Below are 19,196 nucleotides of genomic sequence, written 5' to 3'. Positions count from 1 at the left end.
ACTGGATTTGCACCTGGATCATAAAAAGACATTAGTGGCACAAGTGGAAAAAATCAAATAAGGTCTGTGAGTTAGTTAATAGTACTGTAGTAATATTATTTTCCTGTTTTTGATAATTATACTATGGTTATATAAGGTGTTAATATTAAAAGAGGCTGGGTGAAGGATATATGGTAACTTGCTATTTTTGTAACTTTCCTATAAATCTAAATTTTTTTTAAAAAGAGAGCTCATTGTCCTAATTTTTATTACTACTCTGAATATTTATCTTAGTTTATTAGTCATTTATATTTGTTTCTATAAATTTTCTTTTTTACCCATATTTTTCTTGCATTATTGACTTTTGTATATTAAGAAAATTATATATATTGTATATTAAGGAAATTAGCTCCTTGTGCATGGCAAATTATTTTCTAGTTTGTCTTTTGACTTTTTTATGGTGGGTTTGTGTGTGTACGTATATGTAGATGTTTTTAACTGATGATTTCTGCTGACCTGTGTGCAGAAAATAAGGAATAGTAGCTAAGTGGCTTTAAGTCTTCCATGTAATTAAAAGACCACAGAATAGGAACAATACTTTATGACTTCTCTCCATTAAAAATTACATTTATTTAAAAATTCACATATAGTAAAATTCATCCTTTCTGGCATATAATTCTAGTTTTGACAAATGCATACACTCAAGTAACTATAATCAAGACACAGAAACTTTCCATTATTAAAACAAATTCCTTGTGCTACCATTTTGTAATCAGTCTGCCATTTTTAACCCCTGACATCCACTGATTTGTTCTCTGTTCCTATAGTTTTGCCTTTTCCAGAATATCATATAAATGGAATCAAACTGTAAGTAGCCTTTTGAGTTTGGCTTCTTTTATTTAGCAAAATGCATTTGAGATTCATCCAAGTTGTTGCATGTATCACAGTTCATCATAGTTTTTATTGCTGAGTAGGATTCTATTGTATGGATATACTACAGTTTGTTTATGCACCAGTTGAGGGACATCCTCCATTTTTATTTTCCTCTGTTGTTAGTGATCTGCAGGTCTAGCAAAGGGCAGAAGTGAGATTTTCCACTCAACAGGACTAAGTTTCTTCTGAAAAGTCCAGCTTAGAAGTATGTCCCTGGGTAACATGTGCAAGAGGTTATACCAGGATAACTTACTTCTTCCCCTCACACTATATTTAAAATTGGAGAGTTAATCCTAATTGAGCACTATATCAAAGGAATGGGAGTTTGTCCTGAGTACAGTTAGATGATATCCTCAGAGCAGGCCTGACAAATATTCTGGAAGCCAAATCATTTGTAGAGTATTAAAAAAATTTTTTCTAATTAAAAAAAACTGAAAAAAGTAAAAATCGCCCCAAATCACACCACTTTAAAAATTTTATAAAGCAAAAGTCCCCTTTCAGTCTATCTAATCCTACTTCTAAAAGGTTTACAATTTGGTATATATATTTCCCAGCTTTTTCCTAAATTTATTCAGAAATACCTATATACACATGTATCATACATATACAAATGCTTTTGTTTACAAAATGCATTCACATTATACCATTTCTTGCTTTTTAAATTAATACAAAATTCTGTACATCATACAGATCAGAATGTATTCACAGATAATACGCCATTATTTTAATGGATGTATAGTATTTCACTAAATGAATGTGTCATGATTTATTTATTCATTTTCCTATTGATGGACAGTTGGGTTGTATCCAATTTCTTTTTTTGGTGACTCTGAGATATAATTCATAAAAATACAATTCACCTATTTAAGGTACACAATTCATTATTTATAGTATATTCATAGAGTTGTACAATTTTCACCACAGTCAATTTTAGAACATTTTAATCAACCTCTAAAGAAACCTCATACAATCCAGCTATCACCCCCAGCCCTGAGCAACCACTAATCCACTGTCTCTATATATTTACCAATTCTAGACACTTCATATAAATGGAATTACATAATTATATAGTCTTTTATGACTGGCTTCTTTCATTTAGCATGTTTTCAGGGTTCTTCCATGTTTGTAGCATATATTAGAAGGGTTCCTTCTACTTTTTGGAAGAGTATGCAAAGAATTTGTATTAATTCTTCTTTAATGTTTGCTAGAATTTATCTGAGAAGCCATTCGAGGCTAGGCTTTTTCTTGTGGGTATTTTTAAGAGTTATTAATTAACCTCTTTACTTGTTATAGACATTTTCAGATTTTGTTTTCCATTGGTTCCAGTAGTTTTTCGGTTTCTAGGAAATTTTCCATTTCATCTAAGTTATCTAATTTATTGTTATATAATTGTTCATAGGGCTCCTTCATAATACTTTTTATTTCTAGAAGGTTGGTAGTAATGTTGCCTCCTTCACTTCTGATTCTAGTAATTTGAGTCTTCTTTTTTCCCTGGTCAATCTAACAAAAGGTTTGTCACTTTTGTTGATCTTTTTTTATAGAACCAACTATTAGTTTCATTGACATTCTCTACTCTTTTTGTATTCCCTGTCATTTATTTATCTAATCTTTTTTATTTTCTTCCTTCTGCTTACTCTAAGTTTAGTTTGCTCCTCTTTTCCCAGTGTCTTAGGCATAAAATGAGGTTATTTATATGTGATCTTTCTTCTTGTTAAATATAAGCATTAGTATTTATAAATTTTTCTCCAAGCATTGCTTTTGGTGCATCCCACATTTTGGTATGTCATGTCTTCATTTTCATTCATCTCAAAGGACTTCCTAATTTCCCTTGTGATTTTTTATTTGACCCATCGGTCATTTAAAAGTGTGTCTAATTCATGTTTATGAGTCCTTCAACTTTCTGTTATTGATTTCTAACTCTATTCCAAGGAGTCAGAAAACATACCTTGCATGATTTCAGTCCACTTAAATTTACTGAGGTTTGTTTTATGGTCTATGATATGATCTATTCTGGAAATATTTCATGTGCCCTTAAGAAGAATATGCATTCCATTCGTGCTGGGTAAAGTGTTTTATAGATCACTTTAAGGTCTAGTTCATTATGGCACTGTTCAAGTCTTCTATTTCCTTGTTTATTATCTAATTGTTCTATCAATGAAAATGGGATACTGAATACCCCAACTCTTAATTGTAGACTTGTGGATTTTTCCCTTCATTTAATTCAGTTTTTGATTCATGTATTTTGGTGCTCTGCTGTTAGATGCATATATAATTTTGCTCTATCTTTCTGATGGGTTGATTCTCTTATCATTATAAGATGTCACTCTTTATGTCTAATGACATTTTTTGTTTTAAAGTCTATTATCTGATATTAGTATAGCCACTCCAGCTTTCTTACAGTTGCCATTTGACCGCTATTTTTTTCTATCCTTTTACCTTCAATCTGTTTGTGTCTTTAAAAATAAAGTGTGACTCCAACAAATAGCATAGAGGTGAATCTTGCTTGTTTTTCCCAGTCTGACACTCTCTGTCTTTGATTGGTTTAATCCATTCATATTTATTGTTATTATTAATATAGGTGGACTTAAGACTGCCATTTTACTGTTTGTTTCCTATATATCTCTGGAGTTTGTCTTTGTTTCTCTTCATCCTTTTGCACTGAATATTTTCTAATGAAAAATTTAAATTTCTTTAATAATATTTTCACTATATATTTTCAGTTAGTTTCGTAGTGGTTGCTCTAGGGTTTACCATACAAATCTTAACTGAATTGGCTTCAGATAAATACAAACTTAATTCCAATTATATAAACAACTTATTCCCATATAAACCTATTTCTTCCCCCACTTTTTTGTACTATTATTGTTACACATATTATTTCTACACATTATTAACCCAACAATACACTGTTATAATTATTACTTGGTATAATTTTATGTGTTTTAAAGAAGCTCAGAGAAGAAAGAAGAGCAAATAAATATTTGATGCTTTTTTATATTAACTTTCTTATTTCCCACTTCTTGTTTTCTTCACTTGTTCCTGTAGATTTGAGTTACCATCTGGAGTCATTTCTATAGTCCAATACAGCTTTGCCTCCACCCACCTCCTATGTCCTATTATTGGCAAATATACTGCATTTTTATATGTTATAAACCCAACAATGCAACTATGTACATATTGCTTTATAAAATTACTTTTTAAATCAATTAAGAGAAGAAAAATGCATTTAGACTGTCTCTTCTTATTATGCAATTACTTTTACCTGTGCTACTTTCCTATATGTGTAGATTTAAATTATTATCTGAGGTCACTGCTTTCTGCCTGAAGAACTTCCTTTAATGTTTCCTGTAAGTCAGGTCTGCCAGCAACAACAGTTTATGATTATGTGGGAAGACTTACATTTTATCTTCATTTTTTAAAACACAGCTTTATTGGATATAGGATTCTATACTGACAGTTGTTTTCTTTGAGCACTTTGAATATGTTATTCCACTGCCACCTCCATTGTGTCTGATGGGAAGTCAGCTGTTAATCTGATTGGGGTTCTCTTGTAAATGATGCTTCATTTTTCTCCTGTTACTTTCAAGAGTTTCTCTGTCTTTGAGTTTTAGCATTTTTATTATGATGTGTCTGTGGATTTCTTCTTTATCCTACTCGGCATTTGTTGAAATTCTTGGATGTGGGACATTGACATCCATTATTTATTGGAATATTTTTTCTGCTTCTTTCTCTTCTCTTTTTCTGGTCCTCTCATTACAAGTATGTTGGAGTGCTTAATGGTCCTACTCTCTGTTCAACCTTCTTCATTTTTTTCCTTCCTGTTCTTCAGCCAAACTAATATCATCTCATTTAATACTTACAACCCAATGAGGTAAGTAGTATTATTATCCTCATTTTATAGATGAGAAAAACTGAGGCTCAGATTAAGTGACTTGCCAAGGTCACGAAGTGATAAGTGTGGCTGTTAAGTTCAAACACAGGTCTGATTCCAAAGTTTGTACTACTTCATCCATGTATTTTCTTTTTATTCTCGAGCAACTACAAACAAACCGAGGGATTTGGGAATGGGTGGCTCTCTTCTAGAGAATGCTTTCTTCCCACCCTCCTTTTGTATTGTTTGCTAGTATGTTCCTCTTCTAAAATTCATATACCTAATATATAATATATATTAGATAGTCATTTAATGTTTATTGCTTTGAATTCAATGATTACTCAATGGTAGCTAGCTTAAATGACTATGAGAACATCAATATTTTGACCTAAATGCTTTCATTAGAAAAATATATAGCTTTTTGAAGACACTGATAACTTTATGGAGAAGCATTCATTAAATATGTGGACTGACTTATGAAAATACATATTGTCACTGCTGATAGTTCTCATTCAACAGCATTTGTTGATGTTTAGGCCTGGAGTGGTCATTTATTTACTAGGTGGATATAATTAGGGATAAATGAGCTCTAGTAAATAAGTATTTCAACATTTAATTAGTGTTTTAGTTCTGCATATAGGAGGCAATCTTGGAAAGAATGTTATCTTTACAGACAAATATTGAAGACCCCAGATAAATTATAAAGATCTTAAAAAATCCTTAGAAATAATCATTTGTAATTTATCCTGAGAAAATGATACTCTTTGTACCCTATGCTTCATACTTGGCAGATGTCTGTCCTATATTGTCTTTGATTATAAAATATGTTTTCTACCAATTCATTCTGAAACTGAGAGGGATTATCTTAGTTTTTCTCTCCCTCAGTTAGTTTCTCTTCTTCAAATCCAAACAAATTGCTATCTATACACAAATTCTAGATCCAAGATTCTGATGCAGGGAAGACCTCCTGGGACTCACCATCTATATATCTTTTAGCTACCACTGATTTCTGCTGTGTTATCTGGAGCAGATGATATGAGAGAAGTGGCCTGGAGGTCTGACCGTTGCTTTTTGTTCTTTCCAAATTCTATCACCAGTATTTTCCCACGTAGTTTATATCCATTTACTAGATATAATGCTTGCCTTGCTATCTCCTTATCTAAAAGAGAAAGAAAAAAACATCAACTTACATTGGGCTTAACAATTCAATTCTATTCCAAGTCTAGTTTATGTTGTTTTGCCTTGGAGTTAAATATAGGCTATAAGGCTATATAGTTATTTAATTTTATTACCTTTTCCATAATCTCAAATTCGTACAACTCAGCAAGATTAAACTAATGGCTAAGAATAATGACAATAAAAACTTAAAATGGATGTTTAGAGTGTCTCCTAATTCAAAGATAAGGTTAAAGAAACAAGAATATAGACAGTGTGCCAAAGAAAGCTAAGCTATAACTAATAATATATGAACCTCTATCTTAGATAACAGATTACAGGTATTGTGATAATGAAATAATTTTCAAATTGGATGACATGAATAAAAGATGTTATTATGGTACTGAGGACACTTTGTTACTTTTTTCTTTTGATGGGAGAGTGGGAGCCCTCATTGAGATAAATAAGTTTGAGAATTCCTGTAGGCATATGGATGCTTGAGGTATGGGAGTATACAGTGTATAGCAGGAGTTTTCCATTTATGGGCCTCAGAGCCTGGATGTGGGAAATTTGGAAGTGGAATTATTGCGCAGAGTCTGTGAAATCACAGGTAGACAAGCACTGTCTTTAGACTAAACCAATTTATGTCTCACATATGTATATACTACAGATTTTCAAATTGTATACTACTGTTATTAGTAAAACAGCTGTTCACTTTAAAGTACTTCGTTTATAAAATCTTTTTATTATATAAAAACCACTAGTATAGAGGATCCACAAACCTTTAACATGATAGGAAAGATGGCATAAGAATGTATGAAAAAAGTGGAAGGGAGTTTTGGTACTGCTTACATGTAAAAGTACTTGTCTAAACATAGACTACTAGGCTATAAGTAATGATAGTTTAGGGATAATGAAAGGTGTAGCTCCTACCCAGCTACCACCAAAAGACAGTCTGGTCTGTTATAGAAAATGAAATTCCTATATCATTGTTCTCTTTTAATTAGGATACTGAAGTCATGTATTAAGATAGAAACAACTGTTAAAAGAATTTAACATCATTCACTAATTATGAATTACTAGTGAATTAGCATGTTAACTTATAGTCTCTTAGTCCCAAAGGAATAGGGCATAAGGCAAGTACAAGTATTCTGACCAGAATACCAATATATTAATAAGTAATATAATTATAACTTGAAATACTGTCATCAGCAAAGGGAAAAGGTACATTTTGATAGAGAGAAGGAAGTGCCAAGATTGGGGAAAACTGAGGACAATGGGATAAGGCGGTCAGTCAAGTATTGTCAATGGAGGAGAGGAAGCACAGAAGGGAGGATAGAGAAATACTGAAAACATAGTTTCCTTACTTCTCTTTCCTTCTTCCCATGCACTTGTTCAAGCACATGCTTCTTATGTACTATGGAGAAATCAAAGGGCTAGATTTAAATTAGAGAGGGTATAAATAATCTCCAGTGAACTGATGCTACAACTGATTATCCAGAAGAAGCTACTTACTGGGAAAGGTGATAAAAGCCTGCCCCCTCATTCGTCCAGTCATCATTCGGAATTGAATTGGTGGTCCTTTTTTCTCCTGGAACCGAGCGAACAATGAGACAAGATCTCTTTCGGTCACCCGAGGGCTAAGGTTCTTCAGGTATAACACCTAATATAAACCGAGGATCAACAGAAATATCACATGAGGAAGGTAAGGCAACTATTTCACTTTGGTTAGAATTAGTTTCAGATAAAGATGGCAGACTGAATACATGCATCTAATTTCACTCCCTCCAGAAAACTCTCTAAAACTATAGGGACTTAAAAAAACCCACAAACCCACAAGATAAGAAAGAACAAGGAAAGGAGGCAATAGCAGCAATATTCTGGAAGCTGGAAAATAATTAGGTAAGTGTACTCAAGAAAGGTGAATCTTAAACCTGCAGTGGGGAAAGCCAGGAACCAACCCAGTATACACCTAAGAATCCTCAAACAGTTTAGGAACTGATAGCTTCAGGTACCTCTGAGAATGAATGTAAAGGGATAAGGTTAAGATAAGGTGGGTAGGTTGAAAGTTGTTTAAAAACCAACTAGATCTTAAATATCTTCCCCTAAAATTAGCTACCAGGTAAAGGCCAATCCCAATCCCGGTGAATAGTGGTAGTTCACTTTCTGAATATGGGAAATGCCAGACACAGATGAGGGTGTAAATACTATATCTGAACACAAGGAGATTAAGAGAAATAATGCACACTAAATATGATTAGCCCCTAGAGAAAAGATAAAAAAAAATACTGGTTTGGCATTGGGAATTTCTCCAACAAATGGACCAACCAGATGACTTTAAAATGAAGCTAAAAGTCAACAAGGGCCGCTCGTCTGCTTTTTGGCCCCTACTCATAAGTATGGGCACAGATTACCAGGCATCTGAGGAAAGCCTCTAATGTCAAAGAAAGAACAGAACAAACAGAAATGAAAGCAAATGGAAAAAAACAAAAACAAAAAACAGACCATGCAGGGTGAAGAAAACTTCAAAAAATCATCACTAATACTCTGAGGAATGAGACAATATTCTATTAGGAATGGGATGCTATAAAAAAAAGAACATTCAAGAAAACAACAAAGAGCCCTCAAATGCAATTAAATTTAAGTTCTTACCAGCTTAAAATAGATTTTTATAACTATAAGATGTTTTAAGGAAGCCCCATTGTAACCCTAAAGAAAATACCTATATAAGATAAACAAAAAATAAGAAAGGAAAAAAGCACATCACTACAAAAAATCAATGAAACACAAAGGAAAACTTCAAGAGAGGAAAAGAGGGACAAATGAGCTACAAGACAGAAAAGAAATAATAAATGGCAATAGTAAGTCCTTCCCTATCAATAATTACTCTACGAGTAAGTAGTATGTTAAACTCTCTAACCAAAGACAGAGTGGCTGAATGAATAAAAAAACAAGTTCCAACTATAACTCTCTACAAGAAACTCACTTTATATTTTAAGGCCACATATAAGCTGAAAATGAAAGGACAGAGAAAGATATTCCATGCAAATGATAACCAAAAGAAAGCCATGCTTTTATCAGACAAAATAGACTTTAAGTAAAAACTGTCACAAGAGACAAAAATGGACATTATATAATGACAAAAGGGTCAATTCACCAAGAAGATATAACAACTATAAATATATATGCACCCAGCATCAGAGCACCTAAATATATGAAGCAAACATTGAGAGAACTGAAAGGAGAAACAGATAGCAACACAGTAATAACTAGGACCTTTCAATACCTCACTTCCAATAGCAGAAGGAAAACTAGAAAATTCACAAATATGTGGAAATTAAACATCATACTCTTGAACAACCAATGGGTCAAAGAAGAAATAAGAAGGGAAATTAGAAAATATCTTAAGACAAATGAAAATGAAATGACAACATAACAACATTTATGGGATGCAGCAAGAATAGTACTAAGAGGGAATTTTATAGTCATAAATGCATACATTAAAAAAGAAGATCTCAGGGGTACCTGGCTAGCTCAGTCGGTCAAGCATGCAACTCTTGATCTCAGGGTCTTGAGTTCAAGCCCCACCTTGGGCATTGGAGACTACTCAAAAAATAAAAGAAAAGAGAAGAGAAGAGAAAAAGATCTCAAACAAACAACTCTACAACTTAAGGAACTAGACAAAGGATCAAACTAAGCCCAAAGTTAGTAGAAGGAAAGAAAGAAAGATTAAAGCAGAAATAAACAAAAGAGATTAGGGAAAAAAAAACTAAGAGCGATTTTTTTAAAAAAAAAAAAAAAGATCAACAAATCTGACTACCTTTAGCTCAACTGAGAAAAAAGAGAGAAGTCTCAAATAAAATCAGAAATAAATGAGGAGCTGTTACAACTAATGCCACAGAAATAAAAAGGATTACAAGAGACTACTATGAGCAACTATATGCCAAAAAATTGGAAAACCTAGAAGAGAAGGATAAATTCTTAGAAACATACAACTACCAAGACTAAATCATGAAGAAATAGAAAACCTAAGGAGATTTAGAACTAGTAATGAGATTGAATTAGTAATCAAACACCTCCCAGCAAAGAAAAGCCCAGGACCAGATGGGTTCATGGGTGAATTCTACCAAACATTTAAAGAATTACTGCCAATCCTTCTCAAACTCTTCCAAAAAACTGAAGAGGAGGGAACATTCCCGAACTAATTTTAGGAGGCCAGCATTACCCTGATACCAAAAGAAAAAAAATGACATTATAAGAAAACTACAGGCCAATATCCCTGATGAATATAGATGCAAAAATTCTCAACAGAAAAGTAGTAAAATGAATATAGAAGCACATTAAAAGGATCATATACCATGACCAACTGAATTATCTCTGAGATGCAAGGATGGTTCCACATACAAAAATCAATGTGATATACCACATTAACAGAATAAAAGATAAAAATCACATGGTCATCTTAATAGATGCAGACAAAGCACTTGACAAAATCCAACACCCTTTCATGATAAAAATGCTTAAGAAACTAGGAATAGAAGGAATTTATTTCAACATAATATAGGCCAAATATGAAAGGCCCACAGCTAATGTCATGCTCAACAGTGAAAAACTGGAAAGCTTTCCCCCTAAGATCAGGAACAAGGCCAGGATGCCCACTCTTGTCACTTCTATTCAACCTAGTTCTCCTGGCCAGAGAAATTAGACAAGAATAAAGAAGTAAAAGGTACCCAAATGGGAAAGGAAGAAGTAAAATTATCTGTTTGTATATGACAAGATATTATGTGTAGAAAACCCTAAAGACTCCACAATTAATTGTTTTAACACAGGTAAAACTAATAAATTCAGTCAAGTTGTAGGACACATACAAAAATTAGGAGCAAAAAAAAAAAAATCAGCAAAGTGAAAAGGCAATACACAGAATAGGAAAAAATATTTGCAGATCATATATCTGATAAAGGATTAATATCTAAAATATATAAGGGGCTCCTAAAGTGCAGTAATAAAAAAAAAAAAACCTCAAATAACCCAATTTTAAAAATGCGTAAAAGACCTGAATAGTCATTTCTACAAAAAAGGCATACAAATGGTCAACAGGTATATAAAAAGATGCTCAATATCACTAATCATCAGGAAAATGCAAATCAAAACCTCAATGAAATATCACTTCACACCTGTTAGGATGGCTATTAACAACAACAACAACAAAAATAAGTGTTGGTGAGGATACGGAGAAATTCTGAACCTTGTATGCTGTTAGTGCGAATGTAAATGGGTGCACCCACTATGGAATGCAGTATGGAGGTTCCTCAAAAAATTAAAAATAGAGCTAAAATACAATCCAGCAATCCCACTTCTGGGTATATATCCAGAAGAACTGGAATTGGGATCTGGAAGAAATATGTGTATTCCCTTGTTCATTGCAGCATTATTTACAATAGCAAAGACATGGAAACAACCTAAATGTCCACTGACAGATGAATGGATAAAGAAAATGTGTATAAATACAATGGAATATTATTTGGCCTTAAAAAAGAAGAAAATCTTGCCATTTGCTACAACAAAAACTTGGAAGACACTATGCTAAGTGAAATAAACCAAACACAGAAGAACAAATACCACATGAGAATTTGTAGAATACCAAATGGGAATTTATATCAGGCATCTAACACAGTCAAACTCATAAAAGCAGAGTAGAATCATGTTTACCAGGAGGCTGGGAGGAAGGGTAACTGGGGAGATGTTCATCAAAGTGTATACAGTTTCACTTATGCAAGATGAATAAGTCCTATACATCTACTGTACAGCATAGTGCATACAGTTCTCAATACTGTATTAGATATTTAAAATTTATTAAGATGCTAGATCTTATGTTGAATGTTATTATCAAAAGAAAAAGGACGGAGGAAATTTCTAGAGGTGATGGTTAAGTTTAGGGCATTGTATATGGTGATGGTTTAATGGTGTACACTTATTTTCAAACTCATCAAGGTGCATACATTAAATATATACAGCTTTACTGAGTATTATATGTAAGTGATGAATCACTAAATTCTACTCTTGAAACCAACATTTCACTATATGTTAACTAACTAGAATGTAAATAAAAAATTGAGGCACCTGGGTGGCTCAGTTGGTTAAGTGTCTGCCTTTGGCTCAGGTGATGATCCCAGGGTCCTGGAATCAAGCCCCGCATTGGGCTCCCTTCTCAGCAGGGACCCTGCTTCTCCCTTTCCTCCCCACTCATGCTCTCTGTTGCTATCTCTGTGTCTCTCAAATAAATAAATAAATTCTTTAAAAAAACTGATACTAAAAAACCCAACCAAACAAAAAATATGTACAGCTTTTTATATGTCAATCATACTTCAATTAAAAAAAATTAACCAAGGAAGTTAAGGACTTGTACACTGAAGACCACAAAACATTGCTCAAAGAAATTAAAGATGCAAATAAACGCAAAATTGTCCCATATTCATGGACTGGAAGACAATACTGTTAAAATTTACACACTACCTAAAGTGATCTACAGATTTAATTCAATTCCTATCAAAATCCCAATAGTATTTTTATAGGGATAGAAAAAAAATCCTAAAATTCATACGGAACCCCAAGAGACCCCAAATAGCCAAAGAAATCTTGAAAAATAACAATACTGGAGACCTCACACTTCTTAATTTCAAAACATATTACAAATCTATAGTAATCAAAACAGTAAACTACCATAAAGACAGTTATATAGACCAATGGAACAGACTAGAACCCAGAAATAAACCCACACATATACAGTCAACTGATCAACAGAGAGGCAAGAAACACAATGGGGAAAAGATAGTTCCTTCAACAAATGGTGTTGGGAAAAGTTGGTATCCACATGCAAAATAATAAAATTGGACTCTTATTTTATATCACATACAAAAATCAACTCAAAATGTTATTAAAGTCTTAAACATAAAACCTGAAGCTCTAAAACTCCCAGAACAAAACATAGGTAGGAGAAAAGCTTCATGACATTGCCTTGGCAATGATTTCTTGAATATTACATCAGAAGTACAGGCAGCAAAAGCAAAAATAAAGTGGGACTATATCAACTGAAACACTTGTGTACAGCAAAGGAAACAATTAGCAAAGTGAAAAGGCAACCTACAGAATGGCAGAAAATATTTAGAAACCATATATCTTACTAGAGGTTAATATCCAAAATATATAAGGAACTCTTACAACCCAACAGCAAAAAGACAACTCAATTTTTAAAAATGGGCAAAAGACCTAAATAGACATTTTCCCAAAGAATACATGTAGGAAATAAGTTGATAAGGATGTAGACAAATTGGAATTCTTGCACACTGTTGGGAGAATGTAAAATGTACAGCTGCTATGGAGAACAGTATAAAGGTCCTGCAAAAAATTAAAAATAGAACTACTATATGGTCCAGCAATCCCACTTCCAGATATTTATCCAAAAGAATTAAAATCAGAATATTTTAATACGTTTGTTGCAACACTGTTCACAATAGCCAAGAGGTGGAAACATCCATCATGGATGAATGGATAAAGAAGATGTGGTATACACACATACAGTGGAATATTATTCAGCCAGAAAAAGGAAGGAAATCTGGTCATATGGTACAACATGAGTGAATCTTGAGTGCACTATGCTAAGTGAAATAAGCCAGTCACAGAAGGACAAATACTACATAATTTCACTTATATGTGGTATCTGCAGTAGTCAAACTCATTGAAGCAAAAAAAAAATGGTGGTTGTCAGGGGCTGAGGGGAAGAGGGAAATGGGAAGCTGCTGTTCAATGTTTATAAAGTTCAGTCATGCAGGATGAAAAAGTTCTAGAGATCTGCTATACAACACTGTGCCTGCAGTTAACAATATTGTAATGTATACTTAAGATTTTGTTAAGAGGGTAGATCTCAAGTTACGTGTTTTACTACTATAAAAAAAGATGGAGGAAAAAAAATCTCTATATGTTAGCTGGAATAAATTATATCCTTTATAGTTTAATGGAACTTTAGAAGAATTCAGACAGAAGCAGCACAAGCAAAGAGCCAGAAAATAGAGCCCACTTAAATAAGTTAACCACTGAAACATGAATAAATATATTAAACACAATGATAAGCAGGAGACTCTATGTCTCAAAGAATTTAGGAGCTAGATTTCACATATTTAGCATTTAACTATACTTGTATCTTAAAGGCAAAGGCACAGATTAACTGACATATGGTTCACTTAAGTAAATTCAAGTGATCTAGAGTTTTGGCTCTGAAATACTTAACATAAAAGCATCGTCAAATTAAATAACTGTAGAAAGGAGTATGTGGAACATACTACAAGTTTCTCACCAAGTAGGAAAGATCCATACTAAGATCGTTCGCTTTGATATGAACACTTAAAAAATCAAGACGACTTCTGGTCGAGGTGGCTTGGTCACTTCTTGCTTGGATGCATCTTCTCTACTCCAAACACACACACACACACACACACACACACACACACACACACACCACACACACATCCATATACATGGGTATATATGTATGTATTTATCAACAACACACATATATATTCATATATATAAAGGTATGCACAAAGATACAGCTAGGCTCAAAAACAAGATAAACATTTCTATGAAACAGAAAAACAGATACTCCAAGTGATAATACAAGATGAAACTTCCTGGCATCCTTCTGCAATATACAGCATTATTTTGTATGTTTTGAACTTTATATAAATAGTATTATATTGTATGCACTCTTCTGCAGGTATCTGTTTTAAATGTTTAAAAAGGAGACTATTTTTTTAGAATAGTTTTAGATTTACAGAAAAACTGAGAAGATAGTACAAAGAGTTCCCGTGTACTCCACACCCAGTTTCCCCTATTATTAACATCTTACATTACTATGGGGCATTTGTTAAAATCAGTGAATGAATAGTGATACCTTATTATTAACCAAAGTCCATACTTTATTTAGATTTCCTTAGTTTTTCCCTAACATCCATTTTCTGTTCCAGGATTCCATCCAGAGTACCACAGTACATTTAGTTTTCATGTGTCTTTAGGTTCCTCTTTGGTTGTGGCAGTTTCTCAGACTTCCCTTGTTTTTTAAAAATCTTGACAGTTTTGAGGAGTACTGGTCAGGTATTTTGTAGGATGGCCCATTACTAGAATTTTGTTGTTGTTGTTGTTTTCCTCATGGTTAGATTGGGGTTACGGATTATGAGAAGGAAGACCAGAGAGGAAAATGCAGTTTTGATCACATCATATCAAACATGCATGCTATTGACATGATTAATGACTGTTGATGCTGGCCTTGATTACCTAGCTGAGGCAGTGTTTGTTAGCTTTCTACACTGCAATATTACTCTTTTTTCCTGCCTTTCCATACTGTACTGTTTGAAAGTCACTCAAGAGCTCATAACTAAGGAGTGGAAGTTATGCTCCCCTAGTTTGAGATGGAGCATCTATAGAAATTATTTAGAATCCTTCTGTGTGGGTTATTTGCCTTCTCTCCCCCAGTTATTAGGTTTACTCAATCATTTCATTATCAGTATGGAGTCATAGCTATTTATTCTATACTTTACGTTATAATCCAATATTAATTTACCTAAGTTTGTTGCACAAATTGTTCCAGTTTTGGTCACTGGAAACTCAGTTGGCTCCTGTGCTCCTTTGACATATACCCAACAATGTTTTTATGTTGGTATTTCCAGCACTTTTCTACTTTCTGTCACTACAAAATGCTCAAGTTTCATCTTGTATATTTCCTGCCCCAGTACTAGAATCAGTAATTTCTCTAAGGAGCCCTGGTTACTTTTTTTTTTTTTATACAGAGAGTGCGAGCCGGGGTGGGGGGGTGGGCGGGGACAGGGACAGAAGGAGAGGGAGAGAGAGAATCCTAAGCAGGCTCCATGCTCAGCACAGAGCCTGATGCAGGGCTCAATCTCATGACCCCGAGATCATGACCTGGGCCGAAATTGAGTTGGATGCTTAACGAACTGAGCCACCCAGGTTCCCCCTTGGTTCTTTCATTAGAGAATGGTATTACAAACTAAGATTTGGGTGCTGAACATGCTTGTTGCTACTGGAGTATCACTTCATTTAGATCCTCTCAGCTGACAGAGAAAAAAATTATGTTTATATGTTTATACTAACCTGTGTTAGTATAATAGATATACATATCTATAAATATTTTATATGTAACTCTTTATAACTATGTTAAGTTAAACATGATTTCATACTGATGTCTCTAACTCTAAACCATTAAATGGATCATTCTAGCTTCTTTCTTTTGCTTATCTGTAAATTCCACCAGTGAGAAACCTGGCTCCCACCATCTGCCATCCATTTACTTAATTGCTCCATCTCATTATACATATATATCAGTATCAGGATTGCTAACCAGTACCCCCATGAGACAAAACCTTATTAACTAGGGTACAGTGAACAGTGATTATGTGCAGTTCTGTTTTTAGTCTTCTAGACTCCACATATTTCCAAAGATACTTAAGTCAGTACCTTTCACCCCCCATACCTTCACTGAGGTTGCTTCACATATTTGTAACAGATTCTCTTGTCATAGTCTGCATTCTTTCCTGGAGTTCCCCCACTTCTCAAATGATTTTTTAATATTTGTGTAATTAAGGGTCACTCTTTATGCTGTACAGTTTTATGGGTTTTGACAAATGTGGATCTTGCATCCACCATTACATTACCATATAGGATAAGTTTGCTACCTTAAAAATCCCCTGTGCTTCACCTATTCCTCTTTCCCAACCCCCTTAACTCCTGGCAACCATTGATTATTTACTATATCTATGTTTTTGTGTTTTCTGGAATGTCATATAATTGGAATTACACAATATGTAGTCTTTTCATACTGGTTTTCACTTATTAATATACTTATAGTTCCTGTATGTCTTTCTGTAGCTTGCCAGATCATTTCTCTTAACTGATGAATTATATTCCTCTGTATAGATGCAGCACAGGTGAATGTACCCATTCATCTATTGAAGGACATCCTGATTGCTTCCAGTTTTTGGCAATTATGAGTAAAACTATTATAAACATTCACATGCTGGTTTTTGTATAAATATCGGTTTTCAAATAAATTGGGCAAATAACTAAAAGTGTAACTTCTGGATTATATGGCAAAACAATGTTTAGCTTTGTGAGACTGCCAAACTGACTTCAAAGAAGTTGTACTATTTTGGATTCTCAACAGCAGTGAATGAGTTCCTGTTGCTCAGCATCCTCAATAGCATTTGGTATTGCCAGTTTTATTGTGAATTTTAGCCATTCTCATAGGTGTGTAATGGCATCTCACTGTTGTTGTTGTTTTTTTTTTAATTTATTTATTTGAGAGAGAGAATGAGATAGAGAGAGAGAGCATGAGAGGGGTAAGGGTCAGAGGGAGAAGCAGACTCCCCGCTGAGCAGGGAGCCCGATGTGGGACTCGATCCCGGGACTCCAGGATCATGACCTGAGCCGAAGGCAGTCACCTAACCAACTGAGCCACCCAGGCGCCCAACTGTTGTTTTATTTTGTAATTCCCTGATCACAAATGATGATGAGCTCCTTTTCATATGCTTATTTGACATGTACATAACTTCCTTTTTGAGGTGTCTGTTCTTATATTTTGCCCATTTTTTAATTGGGTTGTTTGTTTTACTACTGTTGAGTTTTAGGAGGACTTTGTATATTTTGGATACAAGTCCTTTATTAGACATGTTTTGCAAATTTTTTTTCTAGTCTATGGCTTGTCTTTTAATTTTCTTAAAAGTGTCTTTCACATAGCAGAAGTTTGTAAATTTAACAGTCTGATTCTTCAATTTTTTTCTTTCACAAATCATGCTTTTGGTGTTGTATCTATAAATGTATCACCAAATACAAGGTCATTTAGATTTTCTATTTTCTTCTAGAAGTGTTATAGTATTGTGTTTTACATTTAGATCTATGATCTATTTTGAGTTAATTTTTTAATTAACATATAATGTATTATTTGTTTCGGGGGTACAGGTGTGTGATTCATCAGTCTTACACAATTCACAGTGCTCACCCATAGTACATACCCTCGCCAATGTCCATCACCCAGCCACCCCAACCCTCCCATCCCCTCCACTCCAGCAACCCTCAGTTTGTTTCCTGAGATTCAGAGTCTCTTATGGTTTGTCTCCTTCTCTGGTTTCATCTTGTTTCATTTTTCCCTCCCTTCCCTTATGACCCTGTCTTGTTTCTCAAATTCCTCGTATCAGTGAGATCACATGATACTTGTCTTTCTCTGATTGACTTATTTCATTTAGCATAATACCCTCTAGTTCCATCCATGTCATTGCAAATGGCAAGATTTCATTTTTTGATGGCTGCATAATATTCCATTGTAGATATATACCACATCTTCTTTATCTGAGAACGTAAGATCTGTGTTTAGATTCCTATCTTGCATGCGGATAACCAGTTAGTTATTTAGCACAATTTCCTGAAAAGCCTATCTTTCCTTCATTGAATTGCCTTTGTTCCCTTGTCAAAGATTAGTTCATTATATTTGTGTGAGCTTATTTCTGGAGTCTCTATTCTGTTCCATTTCTGGAGTCTATTTCTGGAGTCTCTATTCTGCTCCATTGATCTATGTGTCTTTTTTTTTTTTTAACCAACACCACCCTTCTTGATTATAGTAAATCTTAAAGTTGGGTAGTATCAGTACTCCAACTTTATTCTTCTTCAGTATTGTGTTGGATATTCTGGGTCTTTTGTTTTTCCATATAAACTTATAATCAGTTGGTCTATATCCACAAAATAGCTTGCCAGGATTTTACTGGGATTGTGTGGAATCTACATATCAATTTGGGGAAGAACTGACATCTTAACAATATTAGGTCTTCCAATCCATGAACATAGGCTATCTCTGCATTTATTTATGATCTTCTTTAATTTTTCAGCAGAGTTTTATAGTTTTCTGTGTATAGATCCTGTACATATTTTGATAGATTTATACCTAAGTATTTTACTTTTTGTGATGCTTTTATAAAACAGTATTGGGTTTTAAATTTCAATTGTTCATTTCTTGGTAGAAAGAAAAGCATTTGGCTTTTGTATATAAACCTTGTATTCTCCAACCTTGCTATATTCCACTTATTAGTTCCAGTAGTTATTTCACATTGTTGTTGTTGATTCTTTGGGATTTTCTACATGGACATACATGTCATCTGTGAAAAAAGACAATTTTATTTTCTCCTTCTCAATCTGTGTGCTT

General features: G+C 33.8%; 1 protein-coding gene across 3 annotated transcripts in view; it reads right to left on the bottom strand.

Moving 5' to 3' along the window:
* Positions 1-396: 396 nt before the first annotated feature.
* Positions 397-19,196, bottom strand: part of RBM41 (RNA binding motif protein 41) — a 59,218-nt gene continuing 40,418 nt past the window's right edge. For all 3 annotated transcript variants that reach the window (XM_032392741.1, XM_032392742.1, XM_032392743.1), the window contains 2 exons: positions 7,454-7,601; positions 397-5,942 (listed from right to left, as the gene is read on the bottom strand). In XM_032392741.1, the coding sequence (XP_032248632.1) occupies positions 5,776-5,942; positions 7,454-7,601 (315 nt within the window). In that variant the 3' untranslated portion in view covers positions 397-5,775. The remainder of the gene's footprint in view (positions 5,943-7,453; positions 7,602-19,196) is intronic.

This window comes from Phoca vitulina, unplaced genomic scaffold (assembly GCF_004348235.1).
Source record: "Phoca vitulina isolate PV1807 unplaced genomic scaffold, GSC_HSeal_1.0 scaffold69, whole genome shotgun sequence".
NCBI lineage: Eukaryota > Metazoa > Chordata > Mammalia > Carnivora > Phocidae > Phoca > Phoca vitulina.
This window is presented reverse-complemented; position numbering and strand designations above follow the sequence as displayed.